We start from the raw sequence: 17873 nt of genomic DNA, 5'->3' as shown, positions 1-17873 counted from the left end.
ATATTATTATTGTAATATTATTATTACTACTAATGAGTTACTGCCCAACACTGCAAATGATTGTGATGGCAGAACGCACACATACTATTCTGTTGTTCATCAGACAGATTTGTACTTATTCTCCATCCCCGAGGTGGAATAAATTCAAGAAATATTTTATAGTTGAAGTGGCCCAACAATATAAACAAATGCTACACGCTTTAGAACATTAACACGTTTTCGTTATTTTGAAAAGTAATAACCGGAAGTGGTGTACATTTTATTTTGGTGGGTGTGACAGCGGTTCAGCTGTACGGGGTTTGACAGTAGTCTTATCAGTTGTTTGCCTGCCTGTTACTCTCCCGCTGACAGTCAGTAGCCGTGTATCGCTTCCCACCTCTCGAATGCAAACTTAGTATAACTTTAAGTTAGCTTTCCAACCAAACTGACGACTTTAGGAGCGAAACACAAACTGTTGTCTCGCCGTCGCACGTCTCAATGGACACTGTTCAGGTAGGTGAGTTAGCCAGATTGACAAGAGTCAGCGTTAGCATGTGGCTAGCACGGGTTGCTAACAAGGGCAGGGCCAGTTAGCCACAAGGTGACAAACAGGTAACGATAGAGCGTTAGTAGTGCTAATTTAAACGCTAATTCGTTTGCACCTGGCTAACTAGCTACATGTTTGTGTGTCGTCTTTTTACACCTTGTTTGTTATCCGCAGAAAGTGATGTCTGGATTTTCTCTGGACCTGGGACCATTAAAGGAACCTCTTGGATTTATTCGTGTCCTAGAATGGGTAAGTAAAGTCCAAAAGTACTTCAAAATGTCTCCAAAATAGAACCCGACCACGTTTATGTTAGTGACAAGTTCGAATGAGTGTCCAGCCAGCTCAGCGTTCCTCTCGTTTAATCCTCGTGATGTTAATATTGCCTAGTTGTCCATTCACTAATTCAATGTAACAGTTACCAAACACCGAGCAAGTGCCCTTCACTGTTCCTGTACTACACAGACCAGAGTGTAAAGGCTGAGAGAACCCTTTGAAGCGGGTGCACGGTTCTCTGTCTCTGTTCCTTTGTAACTTTGCAGTCTTGACTTTTGACCTGTTAAGATTGTGCCACAGCTTGTGGATTTACAATGCATGTAGCTACTGATTTCTCAAGTGAAATGTTAACCCAAATGAGGATGTCAACATTCTGCTGTAAACCCTCACGCTGAGTCTGTGCCCATTTCACCCACCTCTGTGTGGCTGTAAGGAAGGCCAGCTGTCGAGAATCTAAGAGCCTGGAAACGTATGTTGCTGCTAAGTAGATGCTTCATGCATGCTCTAAATATCTCTACCGTGTGCATCTGTGTGTTTGACTTCTTGTTGAGTAATCTGAATGGATCGTATACTAAAAAAAGCAATCAGTCCAGGAATGCCCCCTCGTGTCTGCTAATGTTCATAGTGCTCTGGATTTCTGGTAGATGCAGACTACTGTGCTAACAACAGTGCTGTGTATATTTAAGGCGTGGGCTTGCACAACTGCCATGTCCTATTAGCCATTAGCATATACAGCAGGTAGTATCTGCTGCTGTGGTTTGGAGTTTGACTCCAGGAAGGTTACTTAAAAAGCCCACCTTTCTATTCCGTCATTAAAGCAAACAACAGTTTGAGAAAACATATTGATGTACAGATGAATTGCATGGAAGAAAAAGAAACACCCCTAGTGTGTAAAGCCGTTTCGGTCTGTCAGCGGGTCCACAGGTCTACATGACACGCCCTCGACATGGTCACAGTTTGGTTAGGTTTAGGCTAAAAAACCTGATGCTTTAGGTTTTTAAAGATAGATAGACAACTCTTCAATTAACATATTTAATCCAAGAAGGTATCTTAGTGGGTTTGTTGTGTAGTCTGTGAGCCTGCAGATAAACCTGTCTCACAATACCAGGACCTCCTTTTAGCGCTATGCAGCCATCATTAATGTTGTTATTTATGTTATGTTACAGTCCTTTTTCTGTTATAACATGCCAAAATGTCATAAAAACCCCAATCAGTATAATGATTGCCAAAAGCAGCAGAATTATCTTTGTAGTTTACATTTGGTTTATTTGCTTGTATATTGGAGAATTAAAGGATTCAAGGTTAATTTATTGCTCTCGCTTCCCAGGAAACTGAGTGTAAGTCCTGCTGGCTGCTGTAGTGTAGCATTCTCTGAGCATCTCCCAGGGGAATGGGGCTGCAGTGGTATAAGAATACAGCACACATACCGTTTGGGTAAATGAGCATAAATGCACTAGACTGGGTAAAAACAGACAAAAGGACATATTTCTACCATTTTCCCTCCATTTTATATTAAATGATGCAAAGCACTATATTGGTGATGAGTTGGCCACACTAGTTGAATTCTTGAGCAAACTGCAGCCACAGTCATGCTTCAATGCTCAGGTTTACACGCTGACTACAAAGACACTATCTCTAGCCTTGTTGGAAACTTAATTAAAGACATCTTTTTGTACAGATTCTATTTTTTCCATTTGACAAAAAAAGTGAACTTGGAAAATTTGGCAAAATTATGATTTCAATCTCTTCCATACCAGCTTTCAGTATGTGACAGTAGTATATATACTGTATCGTTGCTATGGACACATTTTGGTCAAAGAAGTATTAGTAAGTAGTAGAGTTTGATACATAGCCATAGTAAAAACCAAACTTTGGTCTATGGCCGGTAGTTTACCATCTATGATTTGTCCAAAATATCCCAATTTGTGATTATGCCAATACATTTTCTTCTCTAGTTTCTTTCTGTTTCAGTGTATCCCTCTATGTGCTGACAGTTGTTGGTCTGAGTCTTGTGACTGCTGCTGTCTGTGGAAATGTGGCACTTTGATGGCTCTGCTTTTTGAGTTTGTCTCCTTTATGATAGTCACTTTGTTGTTGCTCTGAGTTTTCAGTTTCTCGAGGCAGCTCAGCAAATTCAGTTTGTTGTCGGTCTGCTTCAGTCTCAGACATTCTTCCAGGGCAAGGCATTCTTAGCATTCGCTGGGAGAAACAGTTTGCCTTCCTCCTCTCTGTTCTTGGAAGATGTTTATAAGTGATATTACTGGATGTAAACTGGCCTGTATGCTACAGCCTGTAAACATGGACACTAGCCAGTAAGAGCAGTTTTTCACAGTGTCAGGTGGAGAGTGGTCACCCCTAAGGGACGTGGTGGCCCTGCTATTTTTGTAATCATGACATGCTGGATGTGTTTTGGGGTAAGTATTGCTATATGTCCATGTGATGTGCTTTATACAAATAAAGATTGTTAAAGTGCTGGGCTGTATGACCAACAATTAATATCACTGTATTTTTTAGCATGACTGGGCCTTTTATATAGCTATAGTGGCTTATTCTACTTTCTCTTTTTTTACTTACACTGCACAAGAACTAAATTAGTCATAGCAGTTGTCTCAGCTTTGCAACAGTATGGCAGTAAATGCAAAATTCATCATATGGGAAATTAAAACCGGTGTACCAGTTAACCAGTATATTGCCCAGCACTAGGTTGTTGTATAAAAAGCTAAACTGCTAGTGTCAGAACCTTGTGACTGGCTGCTCCTGTCTCTTATCGGTCCAGCCACTCCCCGGTCAGGAGACGTAGTGAGGAATGCATCGGTCAGTCTGTGGGACGCTGGGTGGGACCCTGGACTTTGGACAGGGAACCCCTGCCCTATGCGGAGGGTTTATTTGGGGTCCTGTCAGACTGGCTTGGGTGGGTCAAACAGGGCTGAGATGAAAGCTGAGAAATGGGGTTCCAGAGACACCTGAAAGATGAAACCCATTCCTGAAACTCCTCAGTGGGCCTGAGGCTTGCTAAGTACTGCGCTGTGTTTCTCTGTGTGTGTTCCTGCTGTTTATCTTGCTGTTACTACACTACTGCAGCAGCCTGTGCTTTGGATCATTGTATACAGCTGTTACCGTAGCTGGGAAGGATCCTGATGATTTGGGAATGTGCATTGGTAGTTGTGGGCGTAAGTGAACAAAGGACATTATTCTTGAGAGAAAGTACGGAAGCAAGAATCACATGCCTTAATCAGAAGCGTTTCATTGGAGGAAGGATGTTGGGGGGGGGGTGTGTGTGTGTGTGGGTAGTGTAGCGCTCTAGTCTTACACACTTTACTGTTACTGCAACACCACCACTTGCTTACAAGAAAGGGGCAAACCTTTTCAACATCAGTTGGTTGAATTCATTTTCCAAACCCTTTGATCAAAACCTTACACAACACTTTGCATAATACCAAATGTGCATCATCATCCAGCGACACCTCAATATCGACTGAAATAAAACATTTTATCATGATAAACATTTCAGCTATTGCCTAACTGTTATCACCTAGTGTGTAGGGGCATGTATAACACACCATTCAGCCACATACACTGCATTAACAGTAACTGATATATTGATATTACTTTATTTAAGCAGTGTTACAATGTTTAAATAGCTTACTTTATAAGATTACATTTCCCCTGAAAGTAGTCCCAGGTATCCCAGCCTTAATGAAACACTTCACTTCACTTTTCTTCCTGCTTGTTTCCACATATTGATTGTATTGGTGGTATGTGTATGATGTGTGCCAGTGTTGGCTGTATGAAATCCCACTCTGCTCTCTGCCTAGTATCTATTTTAGCACATAATGCCTTGCCTTTAAAAATAGGATGAAACGGCAGCAGTCAGGATCTCATTGGCATTGTTGTTGAGTTGTACTCTGTTTACCGATATAGTACCTCAACAAGGTTTTTCCTGGCTCAGAAAGGAGCACTGGTGCTACCCTAGAGTGTAAGACTTTTTTGGGAGTGCTTGCTTGTATAGTACCACTAGGACTATCTTAAGGGGTTAGGCTTAGAAATGTTTTCGTACAATATGGATTGCAATTCCGCACAATTTCCGCACGTTGCCCAGTAGAGTTCTGCACAGACCTGCCCGATTCAGTCAGATCTGAGCCCAGTCCAGGTCCTACAGCCAACAACATTCAACCTGACCACAGTGTCGGTGTGCTGCGTTCCTGCTGCAGGTGAAGAGGCTGTTCAAATCTTGTCCAAACCTTACCCAGACCTGTTGTGCTAATACATTGAAGTCTTCTGAGGGCAGTTTGTGCTGCACTGCAGTCGACTCTCTGGCCACCCTGGAGTAGCATCGCAGTTTTTCTGCAGAGTCAGTATATGTTAGAGGAAATGCTCTGGGTTCCCCTCTGCTTTTCAGTCTTCCTGCTGCCGTCTGCTCTCTGTCAGCATAGTTGTACACATCAGCTTGTTTTTCTCCCTTGAGAAGAAATGTTTTGCTGACATTTGTTCTTATGCAATGTGAAAAACAACTTCTGCAGGGTGAAATATTCATTCACAGTATTCACAGTTCAAGGTCCAGTGTGTAACATTTAGGAGGATCTATTTATATTCATAGGTATGTTTTAATTAGTGTATAATCACCTGAATATAGGAATCAAATGTTTTTGTTACATTAGAATGAGCTGTTTTTATGTACAGACACTGCAGTGTTCAGTGCGTTGCAATCTTCAGGTTCATCCTTACACACTGGCCCTCTAAAGTGTCCTTTGTTTTCCCCAAGTTTAGTTTATTTATAGTTCCTTTTGAACATAGTGGTAATTCCATGTATTTTATGTAAGGCAGGCAAAGAAATGCATTAGAATAACATGAAAAAGATAAATGAAATGAATTAAAATAGAAAAATATAGACTGACAAAAAATAACCTACAAGAATTAAAGTAATAAATTGCAAACCCCAACTTTAATAAAGGCGCAGTAGTTTGTATCTGATAGTACTGGGCGCCAAGGCCTAATAATAAAATTTACAATTTAATGTTTTTCCTAAAAACCAACAACAACAAAAAAAGCATAGCTTTAGCATTGAGAAACACCACCACATCTGTAATATATTATCAGTACTTCCTGTATGGGATACTACGGTAAAATAATTCTACACTTTTTCTGTAGATGAGACTTGAGTGGATTGAGGTTTGTTTTACAAAGTCCTTAGCAGCTATGTATCCCTGCATTAAGCAGTTGTATTTTAATTCTTGATTGCACAATTCAGACATGTTTTAGCATAGTTTTAAAACATACATTTGTGTTAATGGATTTGTGGTACTAGGATCTGACTCTGGGAACTACCAGCTGAGTGCGTCCTAAAGATATAAGGGGCCTACTCTGGTTGGATTGTGCTACAGCTCTTTGCAATCTTTTGGGAAGACCAGAAAGAGCACCACTGCAGTAGATAAAGGCATCAATACATTTATCTACATTGTGTCTGTACATAAAATGTCTATTTTTTGCTATTATCCAGTGCTGTCTGGTTTAGCAGTTGGTTTTGGTAAGTCTGTCGAATGACCTTCCTGCCCTTTCTGTGACTCACCCAAGCCCATCGGTTCCTTCTGAAGACATAAATATTTAAAAACTGGTCCCAAATATACAGCTGGCCACTGTAGTTTTTAGCTCATGTTACTCAAACAGGGGGAAATAGTGAAGTTGTTGGGGACATCAGCAGCGGATGAATCTACATTTGGGGCAGCAGGGTGGTGTATGTGTGATTTGATTCTCTTTATCTACAGTGTGTGTTCATGGTAATGAAGGAACATGTCACCCAGTACAACAGTTGGGCTCACTGATGTGTTAATGGACAAACATTGGAGCTCCATGGCACAGAGGAAGAGGATCTGTCCTTACCAGGACCAAGATTACCAGAATATTATTAATTCTTTAATAAAAATTGAGGCAAATGATATGATATCCATCAAATCACAGGTTGACAACTTGAAGGAAAATGCTAAGTATATATTTGTCTGATCTAATGAGAATATAACATTTAACTATGTGAGACTGAGGTGACTTTTTGTGAGGGCTCGACTGATTGGAGCTAACATTTTGGTTGGTCAGCTTCATGTTAAAAGGTTTCCCTTGTTTGCTTTCAGGGAGGGAGGAGGGAGTTTCCTGTATGGAAAAGGATGTAACAGCTGCAGGGAGGAGAGCGATAGTGAAGTAGGGAGGTCGAAGAAAATTACATTTTGCTACTTATGTGAAGGGAAAAGGCATCATGTTGTTAATTTTAGATTGACTTGAATGTATAGTGAGTGTCTTAATGTGTCCAAATATGATGATTTAAAAGTCACTCAATTGGCTTTAATTTACATATAAATCTGTACTGAGATCACTCCTGTCACTCACCTCTTGCATATTTCTCTGCCTCTCCAGGTCTTCACCATCTTTGCCTTTGCTACCACTGGAGGTTACAGTGGGACAACCCACTTTACAGTCACCTGCACAGGAAGCCAGGTGGTGCACGATGTTAAGCCTGCGTTCGCCTACCCATTCAGGTACTGTAGAACACCAGAGGAGCACTCCCAGTCATAATTGCCTCTGCTGGTTATCTCTTGTTGAAGCCACATTACTGCCAATACATCTTGAAATGCAGTTTACATGTGAAACAGGATTTTCTTAAAGTTTGCAACCCATGCTAAAACAAAGCCAGGTCAAACACTGGTTAGATCTGTCTCAGTAAACAACACAAATGGGGAATACTGCCATCATCTGGTGAAAACTATGGTTACTCCACTTGGTCTCGGCAGGTTAAACCCCCATTCTGTCCCCTGTGACTTATTTTATCTCTCAGTGTAGGTGGACGCAAAATACTGGTTGTATAGCTTTATGTTTATGTTGTCAGATCACTGCAGAAACATAAAATATGCTACCGGCTAACCAGTGTGAGCAGTAATTGCTGGTTAGCTGCATTAGGTCCACTCTCAGAAGGACTGGTCCATATGGTTGAAGGCAATATCACATTAAGAATAATCTGGAACAGATTTGTAAAATGATAACATGTTTAAATCATATCAATCATAACAATATTGTTTACTTACAAAACGACAAAATAAAATAACAGATATACAGGAAATGATAAATGAGCAAACCCAATCTGAAATTAAACTGAATTGGAAACAAAAAATTAAAAACAAAATAAAATAAAAAACTCATGAAAAATACTCAACTGTAATAATTGATCAACACCACACAATTCCCCTAAAAGTGAGTAAAGACAGGGCTGTTAATTGATGCGGAGAAGATCAAAAGAAATGGTGGCAGCATTGACTGCATTGGTAGTTTAGTTGACTTTGTTAACACTCTGCAGGAATGAATGGAGCAAACAGTGCTGAGAGCATCAGAGTGGTTAGAAGAAATAAGAGTGAAGACACGTACATCCATGGTGCTGCTCTGTGCCTGTTGGCTTTCCATTTATGTCACTTTGAGACAAGACAAGGGGAATATTTATTTATAGATTGCTGCCCTTTTTACAGGACCATTGTGTAGGATTTAGTGGCATCTAGTGGTGATGCTGCAAATTGCAACTAACTGAACACCGCTTGTATACATTATAAAGGTACTTTTGATCTTCATTCAGCATTGTTTGGGTTTTTCGTCCCGTCATAATGTAGTGCAGTGTGATTTATATCAGTTAGACCAGAGGTTTTTAAGTTGGAGGTCCCCATGCGGGGCTCCTAAATGCTATAGAATGGAGATCACATAGATTAGCCTAAATGTGAGTGATTTGGTTAAAGAGATTTAGTTTTGGTGAATATTGCAGTTTTTCCCTCAGTCAGAAACTATTTTTGTATGATGGAGTACACCGTACTAGTAGTGAACAACATTTTTTACCATTTTTTTTTTTACTTTTTATGGACCAAACAACTAATTGATTAATCAAGAAAATGATTGAATAATAGAGGGGGTGCTTTTTCCAAGCTTTGTCTGAGGGGAGGCCCACAGTCTTAAACCGACATTGTGATATTCTGGTATCAGGAAACAGGTCATGTCTTTTTTTTATTGTGATTTTTAAGTGTTTTAAGAAATGACAGGAGGAAAATGTCAAATCCCTATGGAATTATGATGAGAACATTTTCAGAGAACATAAATGATAACACAAAAACGTTTCTTTCACTCATGGTTAGTGGTTGGGTGAAGCCATTTATTTTCTCAGATGGTAAAGCTGCCCATTCTTCTTGGCAAAAGCCTCCAGTTCCTGTAAATTTTTGGGCTGTCTTGCATGAACTGCACGTTGAGATGGCCACTCCAGAACCTTCCCTTTATTCTGCTGTAGCCAATGACAGGTCGACCTGGCCTTGTGTTTTTGGTTGTTGTCATGTTGGAACGTCCAAGTACGTCCCATGCGCAGCTTCCGGGCTGATGAGTGCAAATTTTCCTCCTATTTTCTGATAACATGATGCATTCATCTTGCCATCAATTTTGACCAAGTTTCCTGTGCCTTTGTAGCTCACATATCCCCAAAACATCAGCGATCCACCTCAGTGTTTCACAGTAGGAATGGTGTACCTTTCATCATAGGCCTTGTTGACTCCTCTCCAAATGTAACGTTTATGGTTGTGGCCAAAAAGTTCCATTTTGGTCTCATCACTCTAAATGACTTGGTTCCAGAAGTTTTGAGGCTTGTCTCTGTGCTGTTTGGTGTATTGTAAGCGGGATGCTTTGTGGCATTTGCGTAGTAATGGCTTTCTTCTGGCGACTCGACCATGCAGCCCATTTTTCTTCAAGTGCCTCCTTATTGTGCATCTTGAAACAGCCACACCACTTTTTTTACACAAGTTATTTGTGTGTTTTTCTTTGCATCCTGAACAATTTTCCTGGCAGTTGTGGCTGAAATTTTTGTTCGTCTACCTGACCGTGGTTTGGTTTCAACAGAATCCCTCATTTTCCACTTCTTAATTAGAGTTTGAACACTGCTGATTGGCATTCTCAATTCTTTGGATATCTTTTTATATCCCTTTCCTGTTTTATACAGTTCAATTACCTTTTCCCGCAGATCCTTCGACAATTCTTTTGCTTTCCCCATGACTCAGAATCCAGAAACGTCAGTGCAGCACTGGATGAAAGATGCAAGGGTCTGTCAGGAGCTCAGAAACTCACTGACCTTTTATATGCAAACACTGATTACAAGCAAACAGATCACAGGCGAGGATGGTTACCTTTAGTATCCATTCAAACCCGTTTGTGTCAACTTGTGTGCATGTTATCAGGCCAGAATCTCCAGGGTATGTAAACTTTTGATCCGGGTCATTTGGGTAGTTTCTGTTGTCATTATGATTTAAAAAGAGTAACACATTTGTTTGACAATAAATGGCTTCACCCAACCACTAACCATGAGTGAAAGAAAAGTTTTTCTCTTTATCATTCATATTCTCTGAAAAATGGCCAAAAAAATCACAAATTCTGCCAGGGTATGTAAACTTATGAGCACAACTGTATATGCGCGCAGTGTTTGTAAAATCTTCCAGGTCCCTCTTAATCCTTTCACATTTTCTCTTCTTGCCTTCCTTGGATAGAAGAATAACCCAGGTGAGGACTTGTTTTCTCTGAAATCACACAAGAGTAAAAACAGGAGTCATCAGAGCGACTGTTGAAAGTGCTCTCTCCTTCTCTGCAGGTTGTCAGCGTACCCATATAAGATCCCCACATGTAACGGCAGTGGATTCAATGTGACCTACCTGCAGGGCGACTTCTCCTCCTCGGCAGAGTTCTTTGTGTGTGTCGGTGTGTTTGGGTTCCTTTATTGCACTGCCACACTCATCCTCTACCTGGGCTACCAGAACATCTACCGCCAGACCACCCGCGGCCCCGTCATAGTGAGTACACATCCTTTGGTCAGCAGTCAGCTTTCTTCATACTGCTAACCTCCTTCACACCCACCAGCCCTGGGTATGAGGAGAGATGGGGTTGTTTTTATTAGTGTTAGAGCGTTAGTGTTAGAGCTACACAGGGGGCTGAGTTGGTGGCAGCGTGTTATTTAAGGTTCCTCTCAGACATTAAGTACAGTCCAGTTGGAGTGACTAGGTGTGTAATGGTACACAAAATTAACGGTTCTCTGTGTGCCTCATTTTGGGGGTCACCGTTTTATACAATTTTGGTACAACAGGGAAAAGAGAAAAAAAAGTACAAAATCATTTTTTTCATTTATTTTGAAAAATGTAAACATTAACAGTGGCTCATTGGTTATAATTCTTCCTATAACAGCTAAGGCACTCAAATACTGGCATGTTGGCAATAAGAAAAATAAAGTAAAACTAATAATGAAAATAATATGTTTATTTATATAGCACTTTTTAAAACTATAATTGTCTACAAATGTAGGGCTGCACAATATTGCAATTATTTTGACAGATACTGCTATTGCGATATGATAAAGGATTGGGGTGGGAATGATGCTTGGACTGGGGTGCAGCAGAATTCTTATCTTTTTTGTTGGTTAGCTTGTGAAAAATAAGCTAAAACCATCTAAAATCTGTGCCATGCTATGGAAAATATTCCTGGAATACCTAGAAATTTAGAGACTTGTTTTCCAGTCAAGGAAACACCTGGAAATGGATTGGAATGATCTATCCTGGAAATAATCTATGTTGACCTGGAAAATGTTTTATTGTATTTTAGCCTACGTAAACCTGGCTGTGTATTTAGTTTAAGACTGCACTGTTGGTAGTATAAACTGTGTGTTATGACACACAGATATTGGCACTAGCCAGAATGTCAGTGCATGTTACTCTTTGGAATTAAAAATTTAAAAAATACATAGCGAACTCATGTGATATGTGTCTGTATACCTGCTCAGTGTGTACTGTGTACTCCCTGCCAGGACCTGGTGGTGACCGCTGCCTTTGCCTTCCTGTGGCTTGTGTCCTCCTCAGCCTGGGGCAAAGGGCTGACCGATGTCAAATGGGCCACTAACCCTCACCACCTAGTGGAGCAATGCCCGGACATCTGTAAAGTAGAAGAGTTTCCCTCTATGGGCCGCCTCCACGCCTCTGTGGTAAGTCATGGGAAAGTAGTGCTGCAGGCCTTATTACCTCCTTCTTAAAAGACCCAAAGTTCCATCCACACCCAGACCATGATAGCAGACCAAGTATCTGGCTGCTCTGTCTACAGATGGATTTTCATCAAAAATGAATCATTTGTTCCATCATAGTCTATTTGTTTTTACAGCTAATGCAAAAAAAGATGATGTTTTGGTGTAATTTAGTATGACGCTGCCTCTCCCCTAACCTCTGTGTACTCTCTTACCTCACGTTTTAATGGCTTTCTTCATCATCTGGGATGGTAAAACTAGGAACGCACGCTATTCGTGGACTAGCTGGTTACCTGTTGCTAATCTCACTAGTCGACACCAGAAATACTAGTCAGTTAAACTAACTATTAATTTTATTAATGTACAATGCTAGTTAATTGCACCTTTACGCTCACTAGCTCGGGCTCCAGCCCAAGCATTCATGCAAATGCACTCCTTGTCCCTGCACTACTGCCACCATTGGTTTTTAGAGTTCTCTTTGTCCTAACATGTTGTCACTGCGGTCTGCTTTGGGATTCTAGCAGCTGATATCACTTTCTATCATAAGTTAGATATTCAGCTCTTACAAACATTCACACATTATAAAGTAGCTGTCAGCCTTGCTGTAAATGCTGACTTACAGGCGATGTTTAATGTAGCATTAGCTTACCTGCTCCCTGACAACTGTAACATTATCCTCTTTAACTTCATGGCCAATGCCATCAGCTACGTTTTGTCATTCACAAAGTGAATCCAGCCAGCAGTGGAAAGTAAAAACTCAGAAGGGATTGTGTGTCAAGTTATTCCACCATTATCAATCAGCCATGTGAAAACAGCTTCTGTGTTGGGGGCTGAGCTCCTTCACATACACACCCACAAACACTAAGTGAAGTCAGTAGATAGCAGGGCAAGAGTAGGGGTAGAGCTGAGTCCCTGCTGCGGCAGCCATAGGTCAAGTCCAGCCTGTGAAACTTTGCTGCTAACATCCCATCTTTCTCTCCCTCTCTCCCCACTTTCCTGTCACTCTTCAGCTGTCACTATCAATTAAAGGCAGTAAAAGCCCCAAAAACATTTAAAAAAGAGAGAGAGAGGCCGTAGTGAAGTGAAGGTAACTCCAACATGTATTTACTCCAACTAGAATACGACTACTCTTGTTAGTGTAAGTAATACAACTAGTAAAAAGATTTACAACACTTTATCAATACACCTGTTCAACAAGCAGAAACATGTTGGAAAGCAATATTTTAATCTGCTCTGTCCGCAGTCTCTCCTCCACTGCCACTACACAAGCACAGCGCAGTAGCTGGGCTAATAGCTAACTGTTACAAGCTGAAATGAAACTGCGTGAATGTAGTCCAACTGTGTAGCTTAGTTTGCCACGGTTTATAAAGTCTGTCAAATTCTTGCTGTGACAAACCTGCTCCTCTGACTGACTGACTGACTGTGTACATGATTCTTTCCAAACGTCACTCAGTATTTAGATTCATTTCCAGCGAGTTATTAGGTGTATATAATGACTTTGCTGTTGTAAACATTACTGTTGCTGCTCTAGAAGCAAAATAGTTAGTATAATATAAATACATTCACCTCTGCATATGGAGTTTTACAACCCAGAAAGTGAATGCCACTTTCTGTATTTTCTATTATTTCTCCTGCACTCAATTGTGTAGATCTGCCGTCACTCTTTTTACTATGTTGAAGTAAATCTAAACGACAATATTCATTTCATTTCACTGTTATTACACTGTTTAATTAAACATAGCATCCTTTTTAATAGGATCATTTCTTTTTTCAGATTAACACTACTAGCAACCTTAGTACCAATACTTTCTCCATTTTCAGTATTCCACATACTGGAGGGTGGCTGACTGCAGATTGTTGTATAAAACAGCCAGTGCCATCTGGTGTTCAAAATAAAAACTTCCTTTGCTGAGATTGCTTTGCAGCAGTGTACAGTTAATTATGTGTAATATAATATTAATGCAATTTGTAGAATGAAAATGTAGTCTTACACTAGTATTTTTATTTTCCAGTTTTACATGCACTTTTTGAGTCAAAATAAATGGCAATAATTGTTCAAATTTTCATGTCCTAGCATCTCCATTCATTGAAAATAATCTAAGTGTTGATGTACAATCAAACCTATTTTTATGCCTTATTTTAAGGTCACCAATAAGTGAAAGTTTTAGTGTGTTTACCACAAAGAGTTTTACAGTAGGCCAGAAGGAAAAAGCCAAACACTGTCTGTGGAGTTTTTACCTCAGATACAGACATCACTGGTGATCGGTTAAATAGAAAAGGAAAGTCGGATATAACTGTATGTACAGCAATGTATATTGCACTCATCTGTGTAGCTGATCGGCTATTAACATTCCATTTGTGGAATTTTCAAGAAGAGACAAATAATAAGAATTTATAATAGAGAACCTTTCACAAAGTTTCTAAAGTTTCCCTTAACTCAGCCACATAAACTCCATGATATATATATTGTGGCTTTAGGTTCCACTCAGTCAAAATGTATTGAAAGATGATAATGAAATGATTGTTATGGGGTCCAAATCTGCTGCAGGCCCTACCCACACACCTGTATTAAAGGTGCCGTCTAACACCACACAAATAAATACGATTAATAACAATTTAATAATACAAATACAAAAAAACCCAAATAATTGAACCCATAAAATTTCCCCATGCAAAAGATATAATCACATTAAATTGTGTTCTCTTATTTCTTTGGATTGTTTTGGGGCTTTTATTTATTTATTAAAGAGCAGCAGAAGAAAGACAGTTGGGGCAGAGAGAGAATTGAATGCTGCAGAGAGAGAATTGAATGCTGCAGAGAGAGAATTGAATGCTGCAGAGAGAGAATTGAATGCTGCAGAGAGAGAATGGAATGTTGCAAAGAGCCGCAGACTGGAATCAAAGCCAGGCTGCGCCAGCAAGGACCCAGCACCTGCACACAGGATGCACAGCCCCACCAGGCGAGCCAACCAGGCTCTCCATGAACAGTCTGGGGCTGATTTGCCGCCACTCAAATTAGTCAGGCACAGGTTTTGCTCTGTAGGATGGCGATCTGATCTCAATGAGCATAACTAGAATGTGTAAATGGCGTGTCTGTAATCACAAAGTGAACACTTTACTTGTTTGTTGTTATCACGAATCACCTCTGTTTTCCTGTCTTTCTACAGATTTTTGGCTTTTTGAACTTGATCCTGTGGGCAGGTAACTGCTGGTTCATTTACAAGGAGACTCCTTTCCACAAGGATCCCAGCCCACCGGCCACCATGGAGGAAGGAGGGGCCCCCGGGCCTTAACCACATCACTGAGGGTCTTTGAGCATAGTCCTGTACCCACAGCAGAAAAGCTTTGTGCTCAACACTGGTCTCCGATGTTAACCTGCAGAAATGGAAACAAAAGGAAGGCAGTTGTCCTAAATCCCCCCCCCTGTACCTCCCAACACCTGTCAGAGCTATTTTTCAGTTACTGCTCTTTTAGCTCAAGTTAATCCATTTAATTCACCCAGCAACACTGTTCTTTATTTTTTCAAAATCAGCTCCCAATTCCCCTGTGCCTACACTAAGTGCAAATAGAAACTAAACTGCTTACACACTACGTACAGTAAGAGCTACTGTGAATGTAACCTGGGTTGAAACCTAACAGTGAATGTATTTGGTGTTCAGAACAGCAGGCCTGCAGTGCATTTACTTTCACATCAGCACATTGTCCTCCCTTGATGTCTGCCCTTCAGGGAACCACCGAGTGATGAAATTGTGATGCAAGGAGCCAGAATCTGTACTGGTCCTCCGCCGGTGGAAGAAGGCAGAGGATTCACAGAGGTTCAGAGAATTCAAACGGCCCTCATATCCAAATAAAAGCATGTGTTTTTACTCTTAATCTGGGAGCAAATGTGCACCTTGGGTTCTCTCTCAAGCCAGTCTAGTAAGAACCTGCTTTTTTTTCCATTAAGTAATTTAAAACGGCACAGATTCCAAGTGCTATAATTCTAAACATTTGAATTTCAATAAATGAACCTGAATGCTGTTTTTCCTCAATTTAAAGCTCCAGTAGGTAATTTTTATAAAAATGACATTGTCATATTTGCTGAAACCTTCACTATATCTTGACAGTAGAACACAAGACAGATAATCTGTGAAACAATCAGGTTCCTCTGGCTCCTCCTAGCACTCCTTATAGAATTTGCAAAACTTGTTTTCGTTCAGGCCCGGTAGATTCTAGTAAATCCCATTAGGAGGTCTAGGAGGAGCCAGAGGAACCTGATTGTTTCACAGACTATCTGTCTCATGTTCTACTGTCAATTTCAGCAAATATGACAACATTTTAATAAAAGTTAACTACTGCAGCTGTAAAGTAATTTAGAGCCATACCATTCCCCCACTAATGTTCTAAGCTGCTGACACACACTTAAATATACTTCACACTTATGTGCTTAACTTTTTAAATAATACACACTAAAGAAAAAAATCACACCACAATCTATTGCACTTCTCTGTACTTAAAGTGGGTAAGCAGAGACATTTATTTTAAAAGTATCATTTTGGTCATGTTCCAGGTTGTCCCAGCATTTGTCCTGGTTATCTTCAGCCTGTATCCAGAACAAGGCAGGCTCTCTAACTGTTTACTCCAGTAGCTGTTGCACAGGACTTCAGTGACTGATAGATGTCAAGCCAAACCATGTTTAGTTCCTCATTGATCAAAATGTTCAATTTACACTACTCAGTAACACTAAGACTTCTCCTTGTTTGGACTCTGTTTTCCTTGCAGTGATATTATTTATATACAGTTCATTTGTATTTTTATCTACATGAATTGGTCCATTGCATATTTTTAAAACCAACATTGGGTTTCTGTTTGTATTTCCCTATGGAAAAGTGTCGGTGTGCAGCTTCTCTTTGATATTTTTTTTTTTTTGGTAACGTCATATTTGCTGTTAAATTTGTTGTACCACTGAGTAGCCTTAGGCTTAATCTCCAGATTATAAATAGTTAAAGAACAAAAGTGGTCAACTGGGTGCCAGATTGATGTAATCCTGCTGTATTTCTTTATGACTCCTGCCCATAGTTCTGCTCTGCATGTAACCTGACAGCCAGTGCCATACAGTACATTATTTGGTTTAGTATTGAACTCTTTGCATTGCACTAAGAGGGATCTAATGATCTCTATGAAGTAACGGTTTTGATTTGAATTATTGGTCCGTCTGTGCAGCTGTTTTATTTTATCGCCATAGCCTCTGTAGGGAACAAATGAGGGGCCGTTTATGTCACTGTAAGCAAAGTAATATATTTTCCACATCATATTGAAATTAGACACATATTTAGTAAGACACCTTATCAATTTTAAAAGAAACATCTTACTTTAATTAGAGCACAATGGTATGTGGGATGTTTATGCATTTATTGACATTGGTCTTTGTGTATTTTATGCCTTGTTTGTGCACAAGGAAACAATGGTTTGTCTGTATCGACATGTGTAAAACATGAGAGCTGCAACTGCTGGATTCTGTCTCCTTTCTTAACTATATTGCAAAATGGGCTTGTAAAGGAATACACCTGCGTTCACCAGCCACCCTCGATGTTTACAGTAGTGGCTGACGGGTATGGGATTTTCAATGGTCGATATATATAATGCCCTAATCAAAACAAAGAAAAATCATGGGTAACCCCATTATTCCATGCACATTACAATCTAATATACATGGTTATTTTAGCCAGTAACATCATTTAGTTTGAATTTTTATTAAAGCTGCTTAATAAAAATAGCTTTTTGTCATATTCACTGAAACTTTCACTATATCCTGACAGTAGTACATGAGACAGATTATCAGTGAAACAATCAGGTTCCTCTGGCTCCTAAAAAAATTAAAAATAAACATGGTTTTTTTTTTTGTTTGTTTTTTGGCTTTTATTGCCTTTATTTGATAGGACAGCTGAAGACAGGCAGGAAGGGGGGCGGAGACAGAGAGGGGATGACGCACAGCAAGGGGCCGCAGATCGGATTCGAACCCTGGGCCACTGCAGCAAG

General features: G+C 40.1%; 1 protein-coding gene across 1 annotated transcript; it reads left to right on the top strand.

The window, feature by feature from the left end:
* Positions 1–300: 300 nt before the first annotated feature.
* sypl2a (synaptophysin-like 2a) lies at positions 301–17349 on the top strand. The gene is made up of 6 exons (XM_051415053.1): positions 301–492; positions 701–775; positions 7202–7323; positions 10443–10641; positions 11646–11819; positions 15023–17349. Exons 1-6 carry the CDS (start codon positions 478–480, stop codon positions 15146–15148), a joined length of 711 nt encoding a protein of 236 aa, XP_051271013.1. The 5' UTR covers positions 301–477; the 3' UTR covers positions 15149–17349.
* Positions 17350–17873: the final 524 nt, after the last annotated feature.

Source organism: Dicentrarchus labrax, unplaced genomic scaffold, assembly GCF_905237075.1.
Source record: "Dicentrarchus labrax unplaced genomic scaffold, dlabrax2021, whole genome shotgun sequence".
NCBI lineage: Eukaryota > Metazoa > Chordata > Actinopteri > Moronidae > Dicentrarchus > Dicentrarchus labrax.
Note: the sequence above shows the minus strand (reverse complement) of the source record. Positions and strands in the feature narration are given on the sequence as shown.

Coding starts and splice junctions, on each gene's coding strand:
- sypl2a (XM_051415053.1), top strand. Junction 776..7,201: donor TTATTCGTGTCCTAGAATGG/GTAAGTAAAGTC, acceptor CTGCCTCTCCAG/GTCTTCACCATCTTTGCCTT. Junction 11,820..15,022: donor GCCGCCTCCACGCCTCTGTG/GTAAGTCATGGG, acceptor GTCTTTCTACAG/ATTTTTGGCTTTTTGAACTT.